The sequence below is a fragment of the Perognathus longimembris genome, chromosome 4, assembly GCF_023159225.1.
Source record: "Perognathus longimembris pacificus isolate PPM17 chromosome 4, ASM2315922v1, whole genome shotgun sequence".
Classification (NCBI taxonomy): Eukaryota; Metazoa; Chordata; class Mammalia; order Rodentia; family Heteromyidae; genus Perognathus; species Perognathus longimembris.
This window is the reverse complement of record NC_063164.1, coordinates 4,963,579-4,991,434: the sequence shown is the minus strand read 5'-3', so window position 1 is coordinate 4,991,434 and position 27,856 is coordinate 4,963,579. Positions and strand designations below refer to the sequence as shown.

Here is a 27,856-nt window from a genome sequence, read left to right as displayed (position 1 = left end):
TCGTGCCAAGAGATAATGGTTCATACCTGTAATCCTAGCTACTCAGGAGACTGAGATCTGAGGATCATGGTTCAAAGCCAGCACAGGCAGAAAAGTCCCCATGATATACTTATCTCCAATTAACCACTCAAAAAGTGGAGTGGAGCTGTGGCTCAAAGAGTAGAGCACAAGCCTTTTCAAAGACAACACATAGGCCCTAAATTTAAGCCCCACAACCGACCAAAAAATAAACTCTTTCATTGAGCAGGGAGCCAGTGCCTCACACCTGTAATCCTAGCTACTCAGAAAGTCAAGATAGAAGGATTACAGTTCAAAGCTACTCTATTACAGAAAAGTCCACAAGACTCTACATCCAGTCAAGCAAAAGCCAGGCTGGTGGCAACGGCTCAAGTGGTAAAACACCAGCGATGAGTGAAAAAAGCCAAGTTAAAGTTCAAGGCTCTGTGTTCTCCAGAACTGGCAAAAAAAAAAAAAAAAAAAGTATTGAAATCTAGTTGGACTTCTTGGTGAAGTTTACTAAGAATTGTTTTAAGTTTACTGAGAAAAATAAAGCAGTTTAAAAAAATTGGAATGAGGGCTGGGGATATAGCCTAGTGGCAAGAGTGCCTGCCTCGGATACACGAGGCCCTAGGTTCGATTCCCCAGCACCACATATACAGAAAACGGCCAGAAGCGGCGCTGTGGCTCAAGTGGCAGAGTGCTAGCCTTGAGCGGGAAGAAGCCAGGGACGGTGCTCGGGCCCTGAGTCCAAGGCCCAGGACTGGCCAAAAAAACAAAACAAAACAAAACAAAAAAAATTGGAATGAATGTTGGAGTAGGTTGAAGGGTGAAGAAAATGTCTAGTGGACATAGGCCATCTCACAAGGTTTTACATTCAGAATGTTCTTGACTTTGGGATCATTGAATCTTTTTTTCAGTCCTCTCTAACACCTGACATACATCCCAAGGGACAGCCAACATGGCAGCCAACATGAAGGCCAGTAAGTCTCATGTCATCTTCAAGAAGGTCTCCAGGGACAAATCGGTAAGTGACCCGGGAGTGGCTTAGTGGGAGTCATTGTTAAGTCAATCCAGGCTTCACAGGCCCCTTTCACACTCTCCTGCTAGCTGTGAAGGGTCATCGTTTCCAAGCCCCCCCCCCCCCACCTGAGTCTCCATTCTGGATGCACTCGGCCTGCCTTCCGCCCAACTCGGGACTCCCCTCCCTGTGTCTGACCGCTCTACTTCAACCCATCTTCTTGTAGAAGATGACAGAAATAGTTGGGGTTTTCTATCATCCACACCTACCTCCTGCTTATATCTAGACACTCTTTCCATTAAAAAACAATCTAGTTTATTTTTCAGTCATCAGGGAAGAAAGAATTCATCAGTATGGATCTAGGAAGAGCACACTGCGCTCGGGCACAGGATGGCGTGCTTTGGGCTGCTTCTCTGTGGTTCTCTCCACTCTGCCTTCCGGGGTTTCTTCCTTCCTAGGCTGGTGGCAAGGGAGTTGCCCCAGCCCTTGATATCCCACTTGAGGGATGGGGAAGAAAGAGTCTTTGGCTTTCTAGATTGTCTCTTTAAGAATTGTTTTATTGTTATTATAAAGGTGATGTACAGAGAGGTTTCAGTGACACAAGTCAAGCAGATATTACATTTCTTTTGGACAGTGTCAGCCCTTTCCTTGCTTTCAGTTTTTCCCTCCCGTCCCCACCCACAAGTTGTGTAGTTCCTTTTCCACAGTGTCCAGTGAGTATCACTGCTGCACTGTTTTCACTCCTTGCCCCTCCCACCATAAGGCAAACAACAAAGAAAAACCTTCTTGTTTCTATTTCCTGGAGGAAAATCATAATCACAAGAGTTTTCTTTCTTTTTGCCAGTCGTGGGGTTTGAGTCCCTGAGCTGCTTTTGCTCAAGGCTAGCACTCAACCACTTGAGCCACAGCGCCACTTTCAGCTTTTTTCTCGTTATGTGGTACTGAGGAATCGAACCCAGGGCTTCATGCATGCGAGGCGAGCACTCTACCACTAAGCCACATTCCCAGCCCTTACAAGAATTTTCTGCTTACCCATTTGGCTATTTGGTATATGTTATTTTATATGATGAGAGGCACATGGGCATTGAGTCTTTGTGTTTGTCCCCTAAGTTTCTAGGATGTCTTTTAAGGACCAGGAACCATTCCTAAAAACCCTCCAATGGAGCCAGCCATCAGCCACAGCTCTTGACATTCAGAATTGGATCAGGCTAGTCAAGACTCATTATCTGGTGCTAGCCACCGGAGCCTGGCTTGCCCTGCCTTTCTTAACACATCTCTGGAGGAGAGTGCTCAGGGACTTAGGTAGACGGGGTGTGTGAGTGTGGTCACTGCAATATCACATCAAGTCACCCCACCTCTCCATCTGCCCATTTTCTTCCAGTACAGCAGTAGAGGTGCTTTTCCTCCAAGATTCACCACTGTTTGATCTGTGGACCTCAAAGCTCAGCCATCAACTCTCCCAGCCAAAGCCATTCCGTTGTCTGTGAGGCCTTTGTCAGACTCCTTCACCCCCGAGCCACACCCTTCTCCAGGTCTCTCCCACACAGCCAGGGCTGGAGCGGGAAGAATATTCCCCAGGATTATCTGCCTTCCATTCCCTTGCCACTCCTCACTTCGCCTTCCTCTCAACCACAAAGAGGCTGCCTACTGGACTTTCTCTTGCCAACCTGCCTCCACTCTACTGCTGAGATGACCTAAGTCTTGTAAAAAGGGATCTGTGCCTATCTCAGTGTCGATAGTGAGGGTCCTTTGTGTAGCATGGAGTGAGCTAAGTGCTCCTTGACTGAGGTCTTCTATTTAAATTGCATCCTCATCGTCCTAGATGCTGCAGGGCTCAGTCTGCATGCCCATCTGGTGGGCATGACCTGCAGAGGAAGCTGTAGGCAATTCCAGCAACATTATCTCCACTCTGAGCCTCGAGTATGCTGGTGTTTTTGCCCCGAGAGATACCTTCATCCTCCTCCTGTCAGCTGCTGTACTGTTTGCCGCAGTCTCTTTCAGGTAGAGCCTCCTGTAAAGCTTCTAACTGGGCGCTGGTGGCTCACTCCTATAATCCCAGCTACTCGGGAGGCTGAGATCGGAGGATCCAGGTTCAAAGCTAGCCTGGGAAGGAAAGTCCTTAAGACTCTTACCTCCAATTAACTACCATAAAGCTAGAAGTGGAGCTGTAGCTCACGTGGCAGAGCATTAGCCCTGAGAATCAAAGCTCAGAAACAGAGCTAAGACCCTGAGCCCAAGATCTAGGACTGGCACTAAACAAACAAACAAGGAAGGAAGAACTTCCTTTTCCTAGTAAGCACTGATAGAATCCCTGTGACCCAGATGCTCTTGTAGACACTGAAGGCTGTAAGGGTCATAGGAGACTCCCTCCATCCTCTAGGTGCTTGCAGCCCTGTGGTTGAAGGGAAGGAGGGAGGAAGCAGCCCAGCTTCTCCACTGGGTGAGGAGATCTTGGCTACCAGGGCATGGGATGAGCAGGCTGATAGCCAAGCCAAGACCATGGTGGTTTCTTCCCATCCAGCTTTGCCTCCTCCCTCCCCATAGCATGGGTTCAGGCCCACCCGTGCCCAGCTCAGCCTGTGAGATTTCACTGACTCCTCCTGAACTCCTGCCTCTTTAGTTAGGCCTGAAATTCTTTGAATGAGGAGGAGAAACTGTTCACGCCACAGCTAGAAATAAAGGAAGGCTTCCAATGCCGACGGATGGCGAGAGGCCCATTTATCTAGGTGTAACTTAATCCTAAAGTATCAGTTAACGTGGCAAGTTGTCCTGATTAGTACCAGACCTGGGCTTATTGGGGGCAAAGTAGGGATGGGGAGGCAGGAAGAATTCTTTGAAGCTGCTGTGGGAGATGGAGACCAGAGCATGAGGTACCTGAAATCCCTCATCTGTGTCCACACGGAGAGGAGGAAATGACAGAGGAGCTGCAGAGAGTGTGGCACGCGTTTCAAGACTAAGGAAAAGGGCTGTGGGGACAGAAAGCAATGGTAGACTGCCTTGCGTGCACAGCATAAAGCCCTGGGTTGATCTCCAGCACTGCAAAGCAAAACAAGCAAACAAACACAAACTACAGAAAAGAGTTAAAGATGTGATGGCTGTTGCTTTTTGAATCAATGCCTTTGCCACCCAGTGTTCTTCAGTCATTTAGAATGCACACCCATTCTTTCCACAGGTGACCATCTACCTGGGGAAGAGAGACTACATAGACCATGTCAGCCAAGTAGAGCCTGTGGGTAGGTTGAATTTGAGATCGATTTTTTTTTTGCGGGGAGGGAGGGAAGGGCAGTCATAGGGCTTGAACTCTGGGCCTTGGCACTGTCCCTAAGCATTTCAGCTCAAGGCTCTACCACTTGAGCACCACCACCACTTCCGGTTTTCTGGTGGCTAACTGGAGATAAGAGTCACACAAACTTTCTTGCCTGGGTTGGTTTTGAAGCGTTATTCTCAGATCTCGGCCTCCTGAGTAGCTAGGATTATATGCACCAGCTAGAATTTTTTTTTTCAGTTAGTTGTGGGGCTTGAACTCTGGGCCTAGGTGCTGTCCCTGAGCTCTTCAGCTCAAGGCTAGTGCTCTACTACTTGAGTCACTGGACTTGGAGCTTGAACTCAGGGCCTGGGTGCTGTCCAAGTTGTTTTTTTTTTGGCCAGTCCTGGGGCTTGGACTCAGGGCCTGAGCACTGTCCCTGGCTTCTTTTTGCTCAAGGCTAGCATTCTGCCACTTGAGTCACAGTGCCACTTCTGGCCATTTTCTGTATATGTGGTGCTGGGGAATCGAACCCAGGGCTTCAAGTATACGAGGCAAGCGCTCTTGCCACTAGGCCATATCCCCAGCCCCTGTTTTTGTTTTTTTGATGAAAGTTAACACTACCACTTGAGCCATAGCTCCACTTCTGGCTCTTTTTGGTGGTTAATTGGAGATAAGAGTCTCATGGACTTTCCTGCCCAGACTGGCTTGAATCGTGATCTTTAGATCTCAGTCTCCTACAAGTAGCTAGGATTGTAGATGTGAGCCATCGGTGCCTAGCTCCCCAAGGGAGACTTATGGTGATAGGATAGTTCTAGATCACACACACACACACACACACACACACACACACACACACACACACACACAGAAAAAGTGTAGAATAATGTTCCTTGGCAAAGTGCTTTTCTTGGGGCGGGGGTGGGGCTCAGCGGCAGAGTGCTGGCCTTGTACATGCCTGGCTCTGAGTTCTATCTCAGCACTGCAAAAACAAAACAAACCACACAAAAATCCCTTTCTGGAAAGTTGTCAAGAGCTAGCCAGTGACTTTGCTAACATTGTCAAAAACTAGATCCAGCTTCAAAAAATGTTTTTTTAATCATGGAGCGATATAAAGATTTTTATCCAAGGACATTCAACACAATATTAGTTATAATGGAAAAATTCACCCTAAATGCCCTCACAGAAGGGGTTGGCTAAATAATTTATGATACATCAGCCACCAGAAAACCAAAAGTGTCACTGTGGCTCAAAGTGGTAGAGTGCTAGCCTTGAGCGAAAAAGCTCAGGACAATGCCCAGGCCCTGAGTTCAAGCCCCTACAACTGACTATATATATATATATATATATATATATATATATATATATATATATATATATATTTGAATAAGGAAAGAAAGACATTAGCTGTCTGATCAGTATGTATTAGAGGATTTTTGGAGAAACATTTGTACTGCTTGGTGCTGGTGGCTATGCCTATAATCTTAGCTATTCAGAAGACTTCGATGTGAGGATCAAGGTTTAAAGTCACTCAGGCAAGAATGTCCAAGATACTCTTATCTTCAGTTAACCAGCAAAAAGCCTGAAGTGGAGCTGTGGCTTAAGTGGTAGAGTACTAACCTGGGGCAGAAATGCTTGGAAACACTACCTAAGCCCTGAGTTAGAACCGTAGGACCAGCACAAGAAAGGAAAAAAGGGAGGGAGGGAGGAAGGGAGGGAGGAAGGGAGGGAGGGAGGGAGGGAGGGAAGGAAGGAAGGAAACCATATTTGTAAATGGGTTTGGTGGTATAGTTTGTAATCCATTACTGTCTCAGAGGCTGAGAGAAGAGGATCTAGAATTTGAGGCCAGCTTGAGCTATTTAACAAGATTGTCACAGAATAAAGCAGAACAGCCAAACTAGCAGATAAAGCAAGCAGAATGCAGTTCTGTGAGATGCCTTGTCCCTTGGCGTCAGCCTCAGGGTGCTGTCCTTTTGCTTTAGATGGCGTGGTGCTGGTGGACCCTGACCTTGTGAAGGGAAAGAAAGGTGAGTCCCCCGCCCTCTTGTGGCACAGGTGTGATCTCCTGGCTGGCTGTCGGAGGGGGCATTCGTGGGAGGCCGCCATGCCTGCTGGGAGGTAGAGAAAGAAACCCAGAATGTATTCTTGAGCTTCCTTGCAGTGTCGCAGGCTCTTGACGTCCTGAGTTGAGATGCGTGTGTGCTGAGTCATTTGATACCGATGACAGTAGCTTACAAGGAACTAGAGAAGGCTCTACTTAAGTTGTGTGGCGATAATGCTGCTGACTCACTTGCACTCTACATGTGCTTTCTGCGGGGTTGCTATCGGCAACCATGAGGCATTGTTCTAAACCCAAGATGTGCCCACTGCAACATGCCAGGTGTGGGCCGCCAGCAGTGGCCAGGAGCACAGTGGGAATATGGTGGGAAATTATCTCCCCCTCTTGTCCTCATTTTCTGGGGTCCCTCGTTTGAGCTCTGACAGCTCCTGCCCTCCACCACAGAAGGTATATGGGCTACTGGAGCACTGAGGGCAGATGTAAAGCCAGGCGGTTCCAAGGTCAGGGGCTGGTGCCTCTTTGTGCCTGTAATTCTAGCTAGTCAAGAGGCTGAGATCTGAGAATTGTGATTCAGAGTCAGCCCCAGCAGCAAAGGCCATGGGACTATTATCTCCAATGCACCAGCAAAAATCTAGAAGTGAAGGTATGGCCCAAGTGGTAAAGCACCAGCGTGAAGTAAAAAAGTACTGCCACAACATTGTCACTACTGACACACACACACACACACACACACACACACACGCTACCCAGGTGCCTTCCTGTCACACTAGAAGGAAGGGGGCAAGTGGTCTCTGGGTCTTTGGAGTCACCGGCAAGGGGCAGCTGCCCTTGAGACTGACATAGACCAAAGCCTTCCCTGACAGCCGCTGAAGGCTTAGAAGTGCTACTTCTGATGTGTTTTGCATTCCATAACGATGCACTCCATGTCTTTAAAAAATGTATAGTGAACATTCTGTATGTTTTTACCCACTGTTTAGGTCCACTGGGGCACAGTTATTTAAGTCTTTTATCATATGGAATTTCCCAAAGTGGTGATTGAAGCGAATACTTTATAACTTGCAGAGCAGTGCACATACAAGGCTATCAGGGGAGAGTTCGGGGGTTGGTTTCACCATCCTCCCACTACCTCGGCCCATGGCCCCATCTGACTCTGGCACATGTCTGTTTTGCTTCCAGTCCTTTACTCCCTTGTCTTTTTCCTTCACCTTCAACTCTCAGCAGACACCTGGCCCTTCTAAAGCCCAGCAAGTTAACCCCCAGGCCCTGTGATCATGGGTGGAGAGGAGGGGGTGTGGTGGAGGAAGCAGTAGGGATTGGTAGATGGCAGCTCTCTGTCTGCAGAGTCCCAGCATCCTGGAACCATCATGTGATTGCCGGAGAAATGCCTCCATTCAGGGTAATGATTTCAACCCCTGGGCAGACACCCAGGCTTCTAATTGCATAGTGTGGATCGTATGGTTCTTCCAGATCCTTTCCTTCCAGGCTGGGGCTGCCCACGTGAAGTGGTCGACCAGTTCCCCGGGTCAGTGCCAGTGTGTCCATGGCTGTACGTGCCTTGGGCCAGCTCCAACCCACCTGTGTCTTCTTCCCAGTGTTCGTCTCTCTCACTTGCGCCTTCCGCTACGGCCAAGAAGACATTGACGTGATAGGCCTGACCTTCCGCAGGGACCTGTACTTCTCACGTGTCCAAGTGTACCCTCCTGTGGGGGCTTCCAGTGCCCCCACACCACTGCAGGAGAGCTTGCTCAAGAAACTGGGGGGCAACTCGTACCCCTTTCTGCTCACGGTGAGCTCCTGCCTGCCTGCTCTCCTGGCCCCGCCTTCTTTATCCTCCGCATCTCCCAGGGGAATGGGGCAAAGAGAAGGGGATGGGCGTAGGGGTTCTCTTCTGTGGGTCTCTAAATTGCACCCTTAAGAGAAATCTAGATTGCATGGTCTGTGATTGTCTTTTCTTTTTTAAACCCTTGAAAATAGCTTCACTGCCTTTGAAGGCACCACATCAACCTGCCCTTTAGATATTTCCCTTTGTCCCTTTGACTATAAAAAGAAACTAGCTCTGTGGCTGGCCCCGGGAGCTCTAAGCAGGAAGTATTTCCCTATGGGACAGGACATCTTACTGGAATGAGATAATCATCTTCCCCCTCCCCCCTCCCCAGTGCTAGGAATGGAAACCAGGGACTTGTGCATGCCTGTCTTGAATATCTATTAGAAACCTTTGAGCTGGTGCCAGTGGCTCACGCCTGTGCTTCTAGCTATTCAGGAGATTGAGATCAGAGGATCCTAGCTTCAAAGCATGACCCTTAGATCTCAGCCTCCTGAGTAGCTAGGATTACAGGTATGAGCCCCTGATGCCCAGGCCAAGTAGCTAGGATTATAGACATGTGCCACCAGCACACCTGTCTCTAACCACACGGTATATGGAATTGAGTAAAAGTATGCCAAACTGCATGAAGCTTATTTATTGATGTGTTGTTTACAATAGCAAAGAAAGTAAGGATCATATATGTGGCTGTGTTAAAGAGACATTAAAGAAACCCTGGCCAGGGCTGGGAATGTGGCCTAGTGATAGAGTGCTTGCCTAGCATGCATGAAGCCCTGGGTTTGTTTCCTCAGTACCACATAGACAGAAAAAGCCCGAAGTGGCGCTGTGGCTCAAGTGGTAGAGTGCTAGCCTTGAGCAAAAAGAAGCTCAAGGACAGTGCCCAGACCCTGAGTTTGAGCCCCAGGACTGGCCAAAAAGAAACCCTGGCAGTATCAGTGCAGGGATGAATTTCATGATGTGGGAAAATGGCCATGTGGCCATGAAGCTTTCTGAATAGGGTTAGGGTTGAGGAGGTGAGGAATCCAGGCTGTAGGTGCCCATCATTGGTCCCAGTTCTGGAGGACACATGCACCTGCACACCCCCTCATTCCCTTTGTGTCTGTGCACATGCAGGCCACTGTGAGAAGATTATGGATTGACCTTAAGGTGGGTGCCAGGACTATAGGTGAATAGGCTTTTTTCTTATTTCTTGCTCCATGTCTGCATGTTCCAATCTTGTATAATGGTGACATGTTAACTGTGTCGCGTATGGAAGAGCCCCTCTGAGAGAAATCTTTGTTCATTTGCTTCTTAACAGTTTCCTGACTACTTGCCCTGTTCAGTGATGTTGCAGCCAGCTCCACAAGATACTGGGAAGGTAAGTTCAAAAAAATGTCACGGAGCCATGTGCTGGTAGCTCACGCCTGTCGTCCTAGTTCCTCAGGAAGCTGAGATCTGAGGATTGCGGTTCAGAGCCAGCCCAGGCAAGCAAGTCTGTGACACTCTTGTCACCAATTAATCCCAGAAAAGGCTGGAAGTGGTGCTCTTGCTCAAATGGTAGAATGCTATCCTTGAGCAAACAGAGCTCAGGGATGGAGCACAGGCTCAGAGTTCAAGCCCCAGGACTGGCAAAAAAGAATAAATGTCATACATTCGTTTCTTCTGTCATTCCTCCAATAAATTTGGTTTTCAGACAGGGTCTCATAACTCAAAATTCTGCATCATCCTCCAAGTGTCAGGATTATAGGCATGTACAACCATGCCTGGCTCCTTAGTAGAATTATTTTTGTGCTGGTTCTGGGGATTGAATTCAGGTCCCTTAGCGTATTCTGCTGGAGGCTGGTATTCTACGACTGGAGCCACAGCTCCACTTCCAGCTTTTTGCTGATTAATTGGTGATAAGAACTTCCCTGGATTTTTATGCCCAGGCTGACTTCAAACTAGGATCTTCAGATCTTAGCCTCCTGAGTAGATAGCATTACAGGTGTGAACCACCAGTGCCCAGACCTTCAGAAGACTTTTATCAGTAGCTTTGAATCATAGGAAATGTCAAGCATTTGTGGAAGTGGTGATATCAATACTTTGGGGCCATCGCTCACTCATCAGTGTTTAGCCATGAACATCCTGTGAACAGCAGACCTGGCCCAGCCTAGGTCTTGTACTGATGGAAAGCAATAGGCAAAAATATGTAACAGTAGGATAAATCCGATGACCACAGGCATGATGGAGGACCTTAAGCTTGTGAGAGGCAAGGGAGGATTCTGTTAAAGCTAGATGTTGGCGCACGCTATAATCCTAGTTACTCGGGAGGCTGAGATCTAACAATCACAGTTTGAATCCAGCCCAGGCAGGAAAGTCTGTGAGAATCTTATTTCCAATTAACCATCAGAAAACTCAAAGTGGCTCAAAGTGTTAGAGCACTAGCCTTGAGTGAAAGAGCTCAGAGACAGTACCCAGGCCCCGAGTTCAAGCCCCATGACCAAACAACAACAAAAAAAGCCAGCCCAGGCAGGATAGTCTGTGAGACTTACCTCCAATTAACCACCAAAAAGCTGAAAGTGGATCTATGGCTTAAGTGGTGGAGCACCAGCCTTGAGTGGAAAAAGCTTAAGGATAGTGCCCAGGCCCTGAGTTAAAGCCCTAATACTGGTACATGCACAAGAAGAAGGTCTGTTAGTAAGGTATTCCCAGGGGAAAGCCTCCTAGAAGAGGGAGCAACCTCGGGGTTTATTCTGTAGGCAGCAGGGGGCAGGGCACCTAGACCTCTAAGGGCCTTGTAGACCACGTGTGTGTGTGTGTGTGTGTGTGTGTGTGTGCGCGCGTGCGTGTGTGTGTCCTGAGGTTTGAACTAAGAGCGTAGGCACTGTCATTTAGCTTTTTTTCACTCAAGGCTAATGCTCAACCACTTAAACCATTTTCAGCTTCTTGGAGGTTAATTGGAGTAAGAGTCTCAGGGACTTTCCTCTCTTTCTCTCTCTCTCTCTCTCTCTCTCTCTCTCACACACACACACACGTGCACACACACACGCCTGCTGGCTTTGAGCTGCGCTCCTCAGATCTCAGCCCTCTGAGTAGCTAGGATTACAGGTGTGAGCCACTGGCTCCAGGCTCCCCTTGGTTTTGTTTGTTAGTTTGCCTTAGCATGATGGAAGCTGCTGGTAGGCTCTGAGTGGCAGGTTCTGAGCTTTGCAAAGGATTGCCATGGCTGCTTATTGAGAATGGAGTTGGGCTTGGTGAAGCACACACTTGTGATGTTGGAGAGAAACAAAGAAGAGTGACTGGGGTGGCCCCAACCTCGGGCAGAGGAGGGAATGGAGGTGGGGAGAGAGAGAGCAAAAGGTGTGAGCACTCTCGGACCCTGGGGTCAGTGTCCAGATGTAAGCATAAGATGTAACCATAATAACATGGATTATGGGGGATAGTAACAGAGAGTAGAGTTTATCCTTGTGAGATCATGACCTATTCATGGTTTAGGGATTAGAGCTGGGATTTAAGAGCTGGAGGTACAGTCTAGCAGTAGAGCACCTGCCTAGCAAGCATGAGACCCTGAGTGTAAGCCCCAGTACAGCCTCTCAAAAATAATAACGTGTAAAAAGAAGAGATAGAGAGAGAAGAAAGGAGGGAGGGAAGGCAGGGAGGAAAGGCAGGGAGGAAAGGCAGGGAGGGAGGGAGGGAGGGAAGGGAAGAAGAAAGGAAAGGAGAGAGGAAAGAGGCAGTGAGCTGGGCATCAGTGGCTCGCGCCTGTAATTGTAGCTACTCAGGGGGCTGAGATCTGAGGATTGTGGTTCAAAGTCAGCTGGGGCAGGAAAGTCCAGAAGTGGTGCTATGACTCCAAATGGTAGAGCACTAGCCTTACATGAAAGAGCTCAGGGACAATGGCCCAGGCCCTGAGTTCAAGCCCCATGACTGACCAAAAAATAAAGAAGAAAGAAAGAAAGAGAAAAAAACACATTTAAAAACCTAGGATGGATGCTGGAAATGTGACTTAAGTGGTAGAGAACCTGTCTAGCAAGTCTGAGGGCCTGGGTTCAAACCCCAGTTCCACCAAAAACCAAATAAACACCTGGGATGGAATGGAATAGAATAGAAACAATGCGTATTACACAAGGCAAAACTATTATATCATGAGTGTGGTTTTGCATGTGTTTCTGTTTTCTAGGCTATATTGTAAATATTACCTTTGAGGTGAGCCAGGGGGTGAGGGACTTGTGCTGGAGACCCAGAAGTCACGCTGGGGTCTGAGGGCTGGCAGATACATTTGTTTGACCCATGTGTGCTTAAAAGTTGTTTTTTGTTTTGTGCCAGTACTAGGGCTTGAACTTAGGGCTTGAGCACTATTCCTGAACTCTTTTTGCTCAAGATTGTTCTACCACTTGAGCCACAGCTCCACTTCTAGCTTTTTGGGAGTTAACTGGAATTGAGATCTCATCGACTTTCCTGCCGAGTTGACTTTAAGCCACAATCCTTGGATCTCAGCCTTTTTTTTTTTTGTCGGTTATGGGGCTTGAACTCTGGGTCTTGATGTTGTCCCTGGGCTCTTTGGCTCAAGGCTAGCTTTCCACCACTTGAGCTACAGTGTCACTTCCAGATCTCAGCCTTCTGAGTAGCTAGCATTGTAGACATTGTAAGGTTCACCATCAGAAGAGCTCCATGCAGATGCCCCCCACCTGTTTAAGTCTGTGCCCAGTACCTGTGCATTACCTAGGTCGCTGGCTCACCTGGAGGCGGTTACCTCCTCCTCCTCGGTCCCATACTACCCACCTGGCCCCATCTCCCACCTTTTCCTATATAATCCAGCTCAACACGGTCTCCGCTCTCCTTCCTTTTCTCTTTTATTCTCTCTTGCTCTTTTCTCTCTTTTCCTCTTCTTTCTTCTCCTCTGTCTCCTCACACCTCCATCTTGTGTGGGCTGGTAGTTTGCTTTCCCCCCAATAAACTCCTTTCTGCCTGGACCATGTGGCAGGTTTCCTTTCTGGCCAGCCTTACAGGCACGAGCCACCAACACCTGCTTAAGTTGTTTCTTTATTAGTATCCATGAGTTGCCCAAGGGGGGTTACTTTTTGGCATGTCCGTATATATACACAATATTTATTTATTACATGTACCTTTTGTATCACTTTCCTTCCTTCCCTCTGCCTCTTTTCCCAAATTAAAACCAATTTTTAATTCAGAAATGAAGATATTTTATCCAAAGCAAGTTGTTGGCACCGTGGCTATGGCTACTGGCCACACTTGGCTGCAGTTGAGCCACAGATGGCTGCTAGGGTCGGGGTGTTCATGTCCCCAGAAAATGGGGACACTAGCCGACTCCGCCCAGCACCTGCTGTCTGTTCCGCTGCTGTAGAAAACAGGAAGTCGGTAACGGGAGCGTGTTCAAAGAGGAGTCCAGGACTTGCGCGGGCCTGCAAGGCAGAGCGGGGCCCATGGGGCAGGCTGACCCCTGCACTCGCAGTCCTCATGCTGCCGGCCCCCTTTCAGTGTCAGCCCACTTCCATAGCTAGTCTTTCTGGGACAGCCTGTAGGACAGGGCCTCCCTCCCAGCCCCAGGGAAGGGTGGCCACCATAACTCCTGTCCCGTCTCTTCTCATCTTCAACAGAGCTGTGGGGTGGACTTTGAGGTGAAAGCTTTTGCCACAGACATCACCGACGGTGAAGAGGATAAGATCCCCAAGAAGTAAGAATTGTGGGAAAGGGAGAGGGGCCCAGAGTGTGGGATGGGGACACTGGAGAGGGACCACTCTTGCCACAGGGTCCGTGAGGCTGGGGCAAGGGATCCTCCCCAGGTGTGGACGGTCAGGTTGGGAAACAGCCACCTTCTACCTGTGCCTACTCAGCACGCGCAAGTACGGAGCCAGAGCCTTCCCACCATGCCAGTCACCAGCATGCAGGAGCCCTGGTCTTCTCATCTGCCCAGGCTCTCTCTCCTTCTCTTTGTTTTCTTCACAAATAGGCCTTTAAAAAAAATTACTATTAAAACTCTGAGAAAAGTAAACATGCTGAAGAAGCCCAAGTTCGAATTGGGAAAACTCATGGCGCTTCGGGGTAAAGGTGGTAGTAATTCTGGGAAAGCTACTGGGGATGAGCCCAGTGCTAAAGTTGGATGAGCTGATGGATATGAACCACTAGTCCAAGAATCCATTTTAAACTTTCCTTCCTTCCTTCCTTCCTTCCTTCCTTCCTTCCTTCCTTCCTTCCTTCCTTCCTTCCTTCCTCCCTTCCTCCCTCCCTCCCTCCCTCCCTCCCTCCCTCCCTCCCTCCCTCCCTCCCTCCCTCCCTCCCTCCCTTCCTTCCTTCTTTGTCCTGGGGCTTGAACTCAGGGCCTGGGTGCTATCCCTGAGCCCCTTGTGGCTCAAGGTTAGCATTCTACCACTTGAGCCACAGCACCGTTCTGGATTTCTCTGAGTAGTTTATTAGAGTCTCATGGACTTTCCTGCCTGGGCTGGCTTGGAACTTCAATCCCCAGATCTTAAGCCTTTTGAGTAGCTAGGATTATGGCGTGAGCCACCGGTGCCTGGCTCTCTTTTCTTTCTTACCCAAATAGGGATCCTTCTCCTGGCCCTGAGCCCTCCTGTCCCCCCCCCAGGCCCCCATGGCCTGCGTGTGCATCTCTTAAGTGCTTACCATAGCAGTCTCTCTGAAGCCTGGCCCTGACAGCCTGACAGAATGAAGGAGGCCACTGGGGGTATCCTGACCAGGCCTGTGTGCAACCACACAGAAGGGACCAGGACAGGCCATTCAGAGCTAGACCACGCCATCCCACCTCTACTAAGGGAATTGGGGGTGCTCCTGAAGACCCTCAGCTTGTCTGAGGGGAGAATGGAGGCCAAGCTGCAGCCAACACTGATCTGGACTCCCGGGCCTTTTCCCGCAGGAGCTCCGTGCGCTTGCTCATCCGGAAGGTGCAGCACGCACCATCTGAGATGGGCCCCCAGCCCTCTTCAGAGGCCTCCTGGCAGTTCTTCATGTCTGACAAGCCGCTGAATGTCTCTGTCTCCCTCAGCAAAGAGGTAACCACTCCCTCCTGCCATTCCTAACACTGCTGTTCATGCACCAGTTTGTAAATGGCTGGCTCCTCGGCTTTGACCCTTCTCATCCTCCTGCAGAGGGCACAGAATTTGTTCTAGGCCTTTCTCTAGAGGAAACATTGCTATCACCTCATCTTCAGACACCTTGCTTCTTGGGAAAAGGCTGAGATGACTCTAAAAGCTCTAAGAGCTAGGTGCTTGTAGCTCATACCTGTAATCCTAGCTACTCAGGAGGCTGAGATCTAAAGGTTGCCGTTCAAAGTTAGCCCAGGCAGGAAAGTCAGCGAGACTCTTATCTCCAATGAAGCACCAAAAAAAGGGGTGGGGGCTAGAACTGGGGGGTATAGTGTTGCTCAAGAGCAACAAACAGCCTTGAGCAAAGAAGCCAAGCAGGAGCACAGGGCCCTGAGTTCAAGGAAGACATCACTTTAGTACATCCTCAGCCACCTTTGGGGTTACAGACAGGGAACTGGGAAGAGGGAGAGAGAAGTATGCAAATGATTTAAATTAAGGAGGGGAAAGAGGAAGGGAAGAGCCAAGCCCTGAGATGAGCGATGCCGCCTCGCCCCGCTCACCTGTCCTGACTCCGGTCTAACCTTTTCAGCTGTATTTCCACGGGGAGGCCATCCCTGTGACCGTGACCGTGACCAATAACACTGAGAAGACGGTGAAGAAAATCAAAGTCTTAGGTAGGAACTGCTCCTTGGTTATTATAAAAGTGATACATGTACAGGGATTACAGTTACGTAAGTCAGGTAAAGAGTACGTTTCTTCCGGGGCACAGTCACCCCCCTTCCCTCGCTCGCTCCTAGTTTTCCCTCCCACCCCCACCCACAAGTTGTGTAGTTCATTTTCCACATAGCGTCCAGTGAGTCCCTCTGCTACGTGACTGACAGAAGGAGCTTGGAGTCATCCTCTTCTTCGTCTTGATGGCTGCTTGGGGCTGACAACGCCCCTGTGGATGATCCTCCCGTGGTTCTGTGGTGCTCCTTTCCAGCTAGAGCCAGATCTCACTGGAAGGCCCAGGAGGAGCTTTCCTTTGGGGACCAATGACAAATGCAGCATCAACAGTGGGAAAGCTAAGTCTCAGAATTCCCACTGGCAGCTCCCTGCTGCCTCCTCAGATGCAAGTGCTTCGTAAGTGGTGACATGTCACGTGTCACCTTGATGGCCACTTGTGACGGCTACCCCTGGTGGTGTACCACCATGGCCACTTGTTATTCCTACATCACCACATAGGACATCAAGGTGCAGGATGGGCTGACCTAGAAGTAACCGCTAAACTCTTTGTGTGCGTGTGACGGTGGGGGGGGCGGCGGGGTCCTAGGCCTTGAACTCAAAGCCTGGGCACTGGTCCTGAACCGTTGTGCTCAAGGCGAGTGCTCTACCCCTTGAGCCACAGGTCCACTTTTGGCACTTTGGTGGTTAATTGAGCTAAAAAGTCTCACAGACTTTTCCTGCCCAGGCTGGCTTTGAATTGAGAGTCTCCGATCTCAGCCTCTTGAGCCATCTGCTGCCCTGCTCCCAAGACTTAACTTACAGTTTTATGGTATGTTAGTTTAGTTCACATGCCTCTAGGTCTTTTTAGGTCCTGTCGTTATGTAGCATGTTACATGTAGCATCTGATACACTGGTCTTCATAAGAGTGGTTGTCTGTCCATTCAGGCAACTTTAACACAATACCATAAACAATGTGGCTTATGAACTACAAGTACTTGTTCTTGACAGTTTTGGAGACCAGAAGGTCCCAGGGTAAGGTGCTGGCCGGCTTCCAGGCAGGTGAAGGGCTTTTCCACAGAGCAGTGCCGTCTCGCTGTGGCCACGTGTGATGGAAGGGGCCTCTTTATGAGGGTGCTAATCCTAGTTAGGGGTGCTCTACTCTGTAACCTAGTGGCCTCCCCAAATCCTGACTTCTTTATCCTGTCACCTGGCCTCCAGACTTCAGCATGTGAAGTAAAAGGACAGGAACAAACCTTCAAACCTCAGCAACAGGGTGGAGAAAGAATCATTTGGTACTTTATGCGCTACTAGGAGACCGAGGTAGGAGGGTGACAAGTTTGAAGCCAGAGTAGGATATGTAGCAAAACCCTATCTGAGAACACACACACACACACACACACACACACACACACACACACACACACAATTTGTTTTTCGAAGTTTTATAAACTGTAGCAACAAAGCCACTAACCTTGGGAAAAGATGATGAACTTTCTGAGACACAATGTTATTATCTTTCTATCAGCTGAGCTCTGTGCTGAATGTCCACATTGTTTCTTTTTTATCCCTCAAACTTGGTTTTAAAAGAGATTACAAGTCCTCTTTTTATTTTTAATTTCTAACTCAAGGTCTTGTGCTTGCCAGGCAAAGAGGGCCATGCTTCAACTCTGTTTTTGTTTTTTTTTGTTGTTGTTGTTGGTTCCCACACCAGGAATCGAACCCGGGCCGGCCACCTGGGTGAAAACCAGGAATCCTAACTGCTAGACAATGTGGGATCAGCCCTGTTTTTGCTTTAGTTATTTTGTTTTAAGTTGTTTAGTTATTTTGGGGTAGGGTATCAGGATTTTTCTATAGTCAACCTTGGACTTCAATCCTGCTACCCTAGGCATCCTTCATTTCTAGAACTACAGGTGTGTATTGCTACGTCCAGATTTATTTATGTATTTATTTACTCGTTTATCTGTTAATATGGGGTGTTGATAACTATTTGCCTGGGCTGGCCTTGAACTTCAATCCTTCTGATCTCTGCCTCCCGAGTAGCTGGGATTATAGGTGCGAGCCACCACATCTGGTCCAAAGTTCATCGTTTTAATTTTCACAATTTCCTTATGAGTTAGATGCTATTATCTCTCATCTCACTCATAGGCAGATTGAGGCTTACAGGAGCTTAATAATTCACCCCACAGTTCATGGCTAAGCAGGCCGAAGGGCCCACCCTCCTCTCTGCTCTGTTACACCCTCAGATCAGTCCTGGGAATGTGGCTTAGTGGTAGAGTGCTTGCCTATCATGCATGAAGCCCTGGGTTCGATTCCTCAGCACCACATACACAGAAAAACCTGGAAGTGCCACTGTGGCTCAGATAGTAGACGGTTAGCCTTGAGCACAAAGAGGCTCAGGAACATTGCCCGGGCCCTGAGTTCAAGCCCCAGGACTGGCCAAAAAAAAAAAGTCCTATGCTTCTAGCTGGTTCCTAGAAAGCTTGGAGAATGTGAATTCTGTGCTGGTTAGGTAAGATAAAGGATGTTGGTAAGGGGCTGGGTTTGGAGAGCAAGATCAAGGACACCCACTGGAGGGAGGTGAGGAGGGGCTCTCAGAGCTAGCCCTGACACTGTGTTTCACAGTCTAAAATTGGCAAGTTACCAGTGAGGAAAAATGACCCAAGGACTGAACTTGGAGATTGCAACCTGTAACCCAGAAGTAGATGGAGAACCCCTGCTGGACACCCTCCCCCCGGCCCCCTGAGCAGATACGGGGCAGCACACTGGTGACCAGGGCCCCAGTGCTCTTCACCTGACTCCTGTTCTTCCTTTGCAGTGGAGCAAGTGGCCAACGTGGTTCTCTACTCCAGTGACTATTACGCCAAGCCCGTGGCCACAGAGGAAATACAGTAAGTAGCGGTTATCTTTCCACTTCCTGGGCAGCCTGCCTTTGTTGTCAAGGTCCTTTTTGTTCCCTAACTGAAGAAGGAACTAGAATACCCCCACTCCCCAGCCTCCCCTGCCATTTCCTTTCCTTTTCTCACTTAGAAGACTGCAAAGAAAGCTTAACCTCTTCGCTGTGTGTTTAGTATACCACGAGGCCCCTCTCGTAGGAGGTCTATGACTGGCTGTCCTTGCTAAGAAGTGAGGAGAGGGGACCTTTCTCAGTAATCTTGATATGGTTTCTCAGATGACCAATGAGCGCCCAGCCCAAGCCAGGACTCTTCCATTTGTTTGGTGCCAGTCCTGGGGCTGGAAATCAGAGCTTGGGTTCTGTCTCTGAGCTTTTTTTTGCTCAAGGCTAATGTTCTATCACTTGAGCCCCAGCTCCACTTCAGACTTTTTTTGGAGTAGTTTATGGAGGTAAGACTTTGCTGCCGGGGCTGGCTTTGAACCCCAATACTCAGATCTTAGCCTCCTGAGTAGCTAGGATTACAGGCATCAGTCTCTGTGCCTGGCTTAAAAATCTTGTACCCATTTAATCTTGAGAGAGAGAAAGAGAGAGAGAGAGTGTACATGTGTGTAGTTATGCACTCCTCCGTCTCTCTTTGAAAAGTTCTTTTCTCTTTGCATGGCTGGCATGTTCAAAGCACTGTCATAGAAAACCATCACCAGGGTTACAGGAAGTTTAGGGTGGGGTAGAGGGGTGACAGTGTGAAAAGATAAGCAATTTACTGAGATAATATTACACAGTACTTAAAAGTAATACTTAGAGTGAACTATTGCTCAAAACAAATTTGGCCTGAAGTTTAAATATAGGACACAAAGGAGGGAAGTAGGAAAGAAGCACAGTCATTTGCCGACCAACCTGAGCCAGGACTTTGAGTTTGTCCAAGGACATATATTTGCCTTCTTTGGCTCTTTGGGGGGTCTTGGTCCTGGTTGGTCTTTGACAGAAGCTCAACAAGAGTGGGCCAAATGTTCCAGAGTTTTCTCCTCATCTCGACTCCATTATCGTGTCCTTTATTAAGCTTTGTGACCGATTCCCACGTTACCGGAAGCCATTCTGAGATTCCTCTGAGGGTTGGGAAGGGAGATCGGAAGCGAGGCCAGGTTGTGTTTGCTGCTGATTAGCTTTCCATCATTGAGACAAATACTTAGGACAACTTAAGAAAGGTGAGGTGAGACTCACTTCAGTTGTGTTTCAGAGGTTTCAGTTTCTCGTGGCCAGGACGGTGAGGTGGAGCAGAGCTCTCATCCAGGCAGCAGGAGGGAGGGGTGGCTAGTGAGCTTTCTTCTTCTCCCGGTTTATTTCACCAAGGCCCCCAGCCTATGGGGGTGGTACTGCCCACAGGGTGAGACTTTGTTCTTTAGTTAATTTTCTCTAAAATCTATCTACATAATATTTAATAAATATTTTTGTGGGGGGGGGGTTATACTGGAATAAAGCCTCAAGCTAGGCTGGTGCTCTACCACTTGAATTATGTCCCCAGTCCATCAGTCTCCTCAAGCTGACAATCAAGAGTAAGCATCACAGAGCATCTCAGATTAGAGGCCATTCAGAAAGTCAGAGTATGAGCCATTGTACCAGACCCTGCCACGCCTGGGATTCCTTACGTCAGATCTGATCTGACTTTGTAGCAGCTATCTGCTGCAAATCCCAGGCCCCCAAAGCCCCAGAAGGTGACCCCTAGATTCTTGGCACAGTCATTTGGCAAATTTTGCTGCCCTAAAAGTCATCACCCCAAGCCAGTCCCAAGGACCCCCTCCTATCTCAGTCCCCTTTACGACCTGCTTTTGTGAATGCTGCTGTTCTAATCAAGCTCATTAGAGATTCCACCAAGAGCCAGACCGGAAGATGTGGGCCACCGTGGGCTCAAGAAAAATTCTACAAAGAGATCTTCCTGTATCCACCAGAAGAGGGATAAACCAGAGCTGCTTTAAACTCTCCAGTGAGAGCAAACAGGGCAGTCCTTCTCTGCAGATGTCTCAGGACTAGCTTAGGCAGGCAGCGGTTGGAGGTTCTGAGTAACATGGTCCAGCCACACTCTGCTACCTTCTGCTGGGTGTGAGGCTAGGGGATGCTGCTAGCAGCCCTGGCTCTACAGGCTGAGAAGGTGTGGCTGGGCCTATCACTCTTCTTGTCTCAGCCCCGAGTGCTGGGATTACAGTTGTGGGACACCATATCCATCAGTAGTTTTTGGGGGTTTTCGGGAGGGGGCTGTTGGTCATGGGGCTTGAACTCAGGGCCTGAGCATTGTCCCTGAGTTCTTTTTGCTTAAGGCTAACGCTTTGAGCTACAGTTCCACTTCTGGTTTTCTGGTGGCTAATGGACTTTCTTGCCTGGCCTTGAACCCTGATCCTCAGATCTCAGCCTCCTGAGTAGCTGGGATTACAGGCTTGAGCCACTAGTACCCAGCCCCATCAGTAGTGTTATATAACTGCATGGAATGTTCTGTAAATTCAACCCTCAAGAGTAGGCTAAGGGGCTTGAGGAAATGTGGGATATTGTTTGTCACTCAGACTATGCTGAGCTTCCGTTGACACCACGTTCCTGGTTATAAATGTTCTCTGTTGTTCTTTCTTCAGAGAGAAAGTGCCACCAAATGGCACTTTAACCAGGACGCTGACTCTGTTGCCCCTGCTGGCTAACAACCGAGAGAGAAGAGGCATTGCGCTGGATGGGAAGATCAAGCACGAGGACACAAACCTGGCCTCCAGCACCATGTGAGTCCCGGGGCTGGGAGAACGGCCGTGGGTGTCCCGACACTGGCCTGTCCCGCAGTCTACAGGCAGGCACCTTAGCAGGACAGGGAGCATGGCGTTAATGATACCGCACACAGATCTAGGGGCCCACACAGGGTTCTCGTTTGTCCCTGGCATGCTGTAATGATCTCCCCAAGGGGTGCGGCCTTGCACTCACCCAGCCTCACTCCCTACCCAGTGGGTGGTGCTGGGCAAGAGACTTGAGCTCTCTGAGAAGCTCAGTTTTCTGTCTGGTGGGTGCGGTTCACAGTTGCCATCTCAGCGTGATGAGGACCGAGCACGTCGGTGTGCGTGAGGGGTGGAGCCTGTCGCTCACAGGGCTGTGGCTTGCTAAAGCATCAGCAGCTCCTGGTGGGTGCTCCCTTCTGGCCCCACTGAACCACCGTTTTGGTGATGCCAGTAGATAGGCAAGAGGCAGGAAAAGCTCACCTTTGTGAGCCACTGACTCCGTAGCGCTCATCCTGTGAGATCAAGACAGGGGACGGTGACCATTTGGCAGGAGATAGGTAGGAGGGAGTCAAAGGATTTGCTGAGGATAATTTACCGAGTTACTGCTAAGATTCAAACGTGTGCTTCTGAAGCTCCAGGCAGAGGCTGACAGGGAAACTGCTGCCCTAGATCAACTTCCACTGGTTACGGTGCCAGCACTGGCATGCCAGAGCTGGGGGGCGTGGCTTCACGCTCGAGTACTTGCCTAGTACATCCTGGGCACCAGGTGCCTTCAGGTCAGTGGGCCTGGAGGAAGGCTCTGCTCTGCTTCCCAGCGCTCCCTCATCCTTCTCCCTTCCGTTTGGGCAGCATTAAGGAAGGCATAGACCGGACTGTTCTGGGCATCCTGGTGTCTTACCACATCAAGGTGAAGCTCACGGTGTCGGGGTAAGTGACTGGAGCCGGTGTCTACTGTGCTCCATCTTGGTGAGAACAGCCAGGGCTGTAGCTGTCCTGACTGACTGGCAGGCAGACAGACAGCAAGGGAGGCCCCCAGAGGCCTGCTGGTTACCAGTTTGCCATCTTCGGGGAGATTTCATTTGTCCGCCTTCCTAGCTCTGTTTCCTTTCCATACAAGAATATTGATATCCAGAGTCTTCAGGAAACACTCTTATTATTATTTTTGTAAAATCAATACCAAGATGAAAAACAACTTAAATGTTCACGTTCCTTCTTAATTCTGTTGCCAAAGACTGTGGCTTTTTATATTCACTAACTCTGGTTAGTTTGGCTGTGAAATGCAAGTTCATGCCTCTTATGCTTCTGAGTAGGTAAAATGTTACCCATAAATTTTGCCAGGGGCAACAAAGAATATATCTGCTCTGATGTCTTATCAGCATAATGTTTGTGCTCTGTTGTGATTTCCAAAGTAGATTGGTGCTTTCTTCTTTTTTCCCTGTGTAGATCTAAAAACTAGGTGGAATTTCACTTAGCAGTCAAGAAAAACAAATACCTTTGGGTCCATACCCATGAATTCAACCACCCACAAGTCAGAAGTATTTGGGGGCAAAAATTGCATCTATACTGGATATGTAGATTATTCATCTTATTTATTCCCTATGTCATATAGTCTCATAACTATTTATATAGCATTTGCTTTATATTCAGTATTTTTCTTTTTATCATTTAACCATTTTAATGTGTACCATTCAGTGGCATTAAGCCAGTCATGGAACTTGAACTCAAGGCCTGGGCGCTTGTCCCTGAGCTCTTTTTGCTCAAGGCTAGCGCTCTACCACTTTGAGCCACAGCACCATGTCCAGTTTTTCTGGTGGTTCATTGGAGATCAGAACCTCACGGACTTTCCTGCCCTGGGCTGGCGTTGAACCTCGATCCTCACATCTCAACCTCCCAAGTAGCTAGGATGACAGGCGTGAGCCACCAGCGCCTGGCTTGTATTCGGTATTATAGGAGATGATTTCGAGTACGCAGGGAGACATGTGAAGCCTATCCGGAAACACTACAGCACTTCCTTAAGAGACACGAGCGTTGTGCACAGAGGCCCTAGAACCAGTGCCCCGTGGCTCTGGAGGGACAGGCACAGGGACAGCTGTGATGGCCTCTGTGGCTGTGAGATTCCCTTGCTTGGAGACGGCACCTGTACGTGTGGCCCATAGTGAGTGTAGCCCCTGGTCCTCCTGCCTCAGCCTCCTGAGGGCAGGTGAGCATTACGGGCGGGAGCCGTCACTCGGGTGCCCCGGGAGTCCTGATCCCGTGGCTCGTGCTTGAACCGAGGTGATTCCGCTTCTTGCACGAATCCTCTTGAGACAGAGGGGACGGCACAAGCAGAGGGGAGGGGTGACATTGGACATGACGGGGGGTGCAGGGGTCCCTGGGGTGGCGAGCTGGTGGGGGAAGAAGTGTTCTGCTTCTGAACGGGGGAGGGGGATGGGGGGGATGACAGTCACCTTGGTTTTGTCTTTCCTAGGTTTCTGGGGGAGCTCACGTCCAGGTAAGTCTCTTCTCCCTCGATTCCCAGGAGGTCAAGGGCAGTGAGACGGAGGACTGAGCTGCAGCTGGCAAAAGCTAGTTTCTGAGCAGTTGTGTGTCATGCCCGCGGCCTCTGGGTGTGTGGCAGGAGGCCTGGCTAGTGGGTATGAGGCCGGGGAGACTGTAAACAGGCCTCCCTCTGGACAAGGACACACAAATACACCTCGGGGGCCAAAAACTAGCAGTGCAGCTGGGTGTGTGTGCGCACACTTAAGCATGTGCACGTGTGAGTGTGGCACACTAGGTATATCAGGAATTTTATCACTTGACCATTTTAAAGTGTGCCATTCAGTGGCATTAAGTGTACTTACAATGCTATATACCCATCCCCACTACCTAGGTCCATTGAAAAGGAAACTTCCCAGCTTCGTGGTGGTTAATTGGAAATAAGAATCCCACAGACTTTCTTGCCTGGGCTGTCTCTGAACTGTAGTTCTCAGATCTCAGCCTCCTGAGTAGCTAGGATTATAGGCGTAAGCCACTGGCATCAGACTAAGAATATTCTTTTTTTGCCGGTCCTAGGGCTTGAACTCTGGGCCTTGGTGCTATCCCTGGGCTCCTCTGCTCAAGGCTATCACTCTACCACTTGAGCTACAACGCCACTTCTGGCTTTTTCTGTGATTAATTGGAGATAAGAATTTCATAGATTTTCCTACCAGAGTTGGCTTTGAACTGTGATCCTCAGATCTCAGCCTCCTGAGTAGCTAGGATTACAGGTGTGAGCCACCAGCACCCAGCTTAAGAATGTTTTTTGAAACTTAAGTTTTGACTACGTTTTCACCTTGTCTCTTCCCACAACATGTCACTACAATGACTGAGTAGGGGTGTCCTGACCTAACCACAGTGGCGGCCTCGCCATGCCTGGGCCCCATTCCAGAGAGCACATTTCAAAGGTCTGCTCAACCACCTCCTCACTCTTGCTTTGTTTTGTTCTAAATCCCATTGAGTTATCTTTTGTCAGTCTCTGCAGGGCAGCTTTCCCAGTGTGATCTGTGTTTGTATGCACATGTCCGTGTGTGTGTGTGTGTGTGTGTGTGTGTGTGTGTGTGTGTATACTTACCCATCTGCATTCTTCTTCCCTTCTAGTGAAGTGGCCACTGAGGTACCGTTCCGCCTGATGCACCCCCAGCCTGAGGACCCAGGTCGGTCTCCAGCCATTTACTACTGGCAGATTTATTACATATTTATCCTTTGTGTGTGTGTGTGTGTGTGTGTGTGTGTGCGCGCGCGTGCGCGCGCACGCGCATGCGCTGGTGCTGAGGCTTGAACTCAGGGCCTAAGTACTGTCCCTGAACTTTTATGCACAAGTCTAGCACTCACCCACTTGAGCCACAGATCCTCTTCCAGCTTTTTGGTGGTTTATTGGTGATAAGAGTCTCAGACTTTCGTGCAGCTTTGGCTGTACCATCAGTCCTTTTCCCAGTCCTGGGGCTTGAACTGTAGCTTGGCCCTTGTCTATGAGTTTCTTTTGCTCAGTCATGGGGCTTGAGCTGGGGGCCTGGATTCTGTCCCTTAGCTTTTTCTCTTACCACTCGTGTTCTACCACTTGAGCTCCAGCTGTACTTCTGGAGATAAGAGTATCCCAGCCCTTTCTGTCTGTGCTGGCTCCAAACCTTGATCCTCTACGACAGGCGTGAGCCAGGGGCACCTGGCCCTCAGCCGCTTCTAACTTGCCAGACCTTTACTAGGTGGACAGAAATGAACAAAGCCCACTCAAGGGGGTGGGAATTCCAACAGAGGAAAACCGGGCCCAAGCCTGAAAAGGCAACATGTCAGCAGAAATTGAAAAGGGAAGAAGAGTCTGGAGTGGGTGGCCCTCAAACTCTGGTGCAACCTTGGGGTGCTAGGGAAGGTCAGGGCCCAGGTCAGCCTTGAGAGTCTGGGGGGGGGGGCTGGTGCATGAGCTGCGTGGTCGGGCTCCGTCGGTGGTGACCGTGGCCTGGAGGGTGTCCAAACCTCGGCAGAAATAGTTGGAAAAGATGAGCAATATCAGAGGGTGAGGACCAGCAGAGCGAGGTCCTTAGAGGTACAATTGTAATGACCTCATTTCAGGGGGTGCCCTGTTGAAAGTGATGGCTGGTCTGGGGGTTCAGCTCAGTGGTGGCACAGCTCATTGGTAGCACAGCTCATTGGTAGCATGTAAATCACAGACTATGACATGAATTCTATGTCCCCTCAAACTCAAGAGATTTGATGCTGATCTCTCTCTCTCTCTCTCTCTCTCTCTCTCTCTCTCTCTCTCTTTCTCTCTCTCTCTCTCCCCCTCTGTTCTGGGCTTGCAGCAAAGGAAAGGTAAGCCATTCGAATGCCGCTGTTTACCTGTATCCTGTGATTTCTCTTCCCATGTGGATCCCTCTGTCAGTGTGTGCACACATTCCTTGTCTTGCTTTGCTCCCAAGGGCTTAAACCCAAGCACTTTAAGGCATGTGTACCTGCTTACCCTGAGTGGTGCATTTCTTGTGGGTCTTTTTCTGTGTGTGTGTGTGTGTGTGTGTGTGTGTGTGTGTGTGTGTGTGTGTGTGTGTGTGTGTGTGTGTGTGTGTGTGTGTGTGTGTGTGTGTGTGTGTGTGTGTGTGTGCGCGCCTGTATTGGGGATTGAATTCAGGGTCTTGAACTCTCCCTTAGCTTTTTTAGCTCAAGTCCGGCCTTCTGCCACTTGAGCTGCACCTCCACTTCTGGCTTTTTCCGGCCTAATTGGAGATAAGAGTCTCCGTGGCTTTCCTGCCCAGGCTGCTTTCAAATTGCCATCTCCAGATCTCAGCCTCAGGAGTAATGAGGATTACAGGCATGAGCCACTGGTGTCGGCTCTTTTTCCATTTTAATTTGTTAAGGAGTCTTTAAACAAAAACCCTTGAGGAAAGTGGCAGGCTTCCCTGTTTCATCCTGGGCAAAGCCTTGATCATTTCCTTTGCTGCAATTAAAAAAATAATAATAAAGAAGATCTAGGGTTTTGATTCATTGGAGATTTCATCCCCAGCTTCAAAGCACTGATCACAGTGTTTTGTGTTCTTTTAGCGTTCAGGATGAAAACCTAGTTTTCGAGGAGTTTGCTCGCCAAAACCTGAAAGATTCCGAAGGCCCAGAAGGGAAGAAGGAGGAAGCTGCACAGGACGAGTGATGAGCGTTCCGGACACCTGAAAACGAACAGGCTGTGCTTCCTGAGGCTGCAGTCCAGCCCCCCCACCCCCAGTTCAACCTCGGTTATGCTAGATACCAAAGTATGAATCTCCCCCCAGAAATAAAGCTGTGTTTTGAGTCCAGTGAGCGTGAGTCGGGATGATTTGCTAGGGAGCCGGGCTGGTGTCCCCGACAGAGAAGCTGCTGTCTTTGAGGATTGCTGGAACTGAATGGTAAGCAAAACGTCTGGAAGAAAGGCCAGCCCCAGCCGGCCCTACCAAGCGAGAGGACACCCGAAGTCTCTGTGCTCACCCAGTGGGTCTTGGTGGGTCTAGGATAATCTACACAAGCTGCTTTTCTGAAAACATATTGTGTGGAAGGGGGATTAATTTCCTCCCTAATCCTCGCTCCAAGATGGCCAAAGAGAAGCTTTGGAATAAACTGGTGAGGAAACAAATATAGGCAAAAATATCCTTTATCACCTGCTCAGCTTTGGCATCCAGGCCCTACTTGAGCTCTAGGCTGTTGGCGAAGTTTCTGCGGAGTACAAAATCAGACATAGTTAAGATGAAGAGGAAATGGGTATAGTAGAAGAGCCCTGGAGTGGGGTGGTAGGAAACCTTTAGGGAAGGTAAGCCTGAGCTGCCAAGTCTGGGGTGGGCAGAACCCAGCAGAGGCTCAGCCCAGGAGCGGGAGGACCTGGAGTCTG

General features: G+C 49.3%; 1 protein-coding gene across 1 annotated transcript; it reads left to right on the top strand.

Moving 5' to 3' along the window:
- The first annotated feature begins 918 nt into the window (after positions 1-918).
- Sag (S-antigen visual arrestin) lies at positions 919-27,218 on the top strand. Its single transcript, XM_048344498.1, has 15 exons — positions 919-1,024; positions 4,191-4,251; positions 6,245-6,289; positions 7,914-8,107; positions 9,441-9,500; positions 13,720-13,796; positions 14,994-15,129; positions 15,752-15,836; positions 18,683-18,755; positions 21,376-21,513; positions 22,351-22,428; positions 23,969-23,992; positions 25,117-25,172; positions 26,313-26,322; positions 27,046-27,218. Exons 1-15 carry the CDS (start codon positions 959-961, stop codon positions 27,146-27,148), a joined length of 1,206 nt encoding a protein of 401 aa, XP_048200455.1. The 5' UTR covers positions 919-958; the 3' UTR covers positions 27,149-27,218.
- Positions 27,219-27,856: the final 638 nt, after the last annotated feature.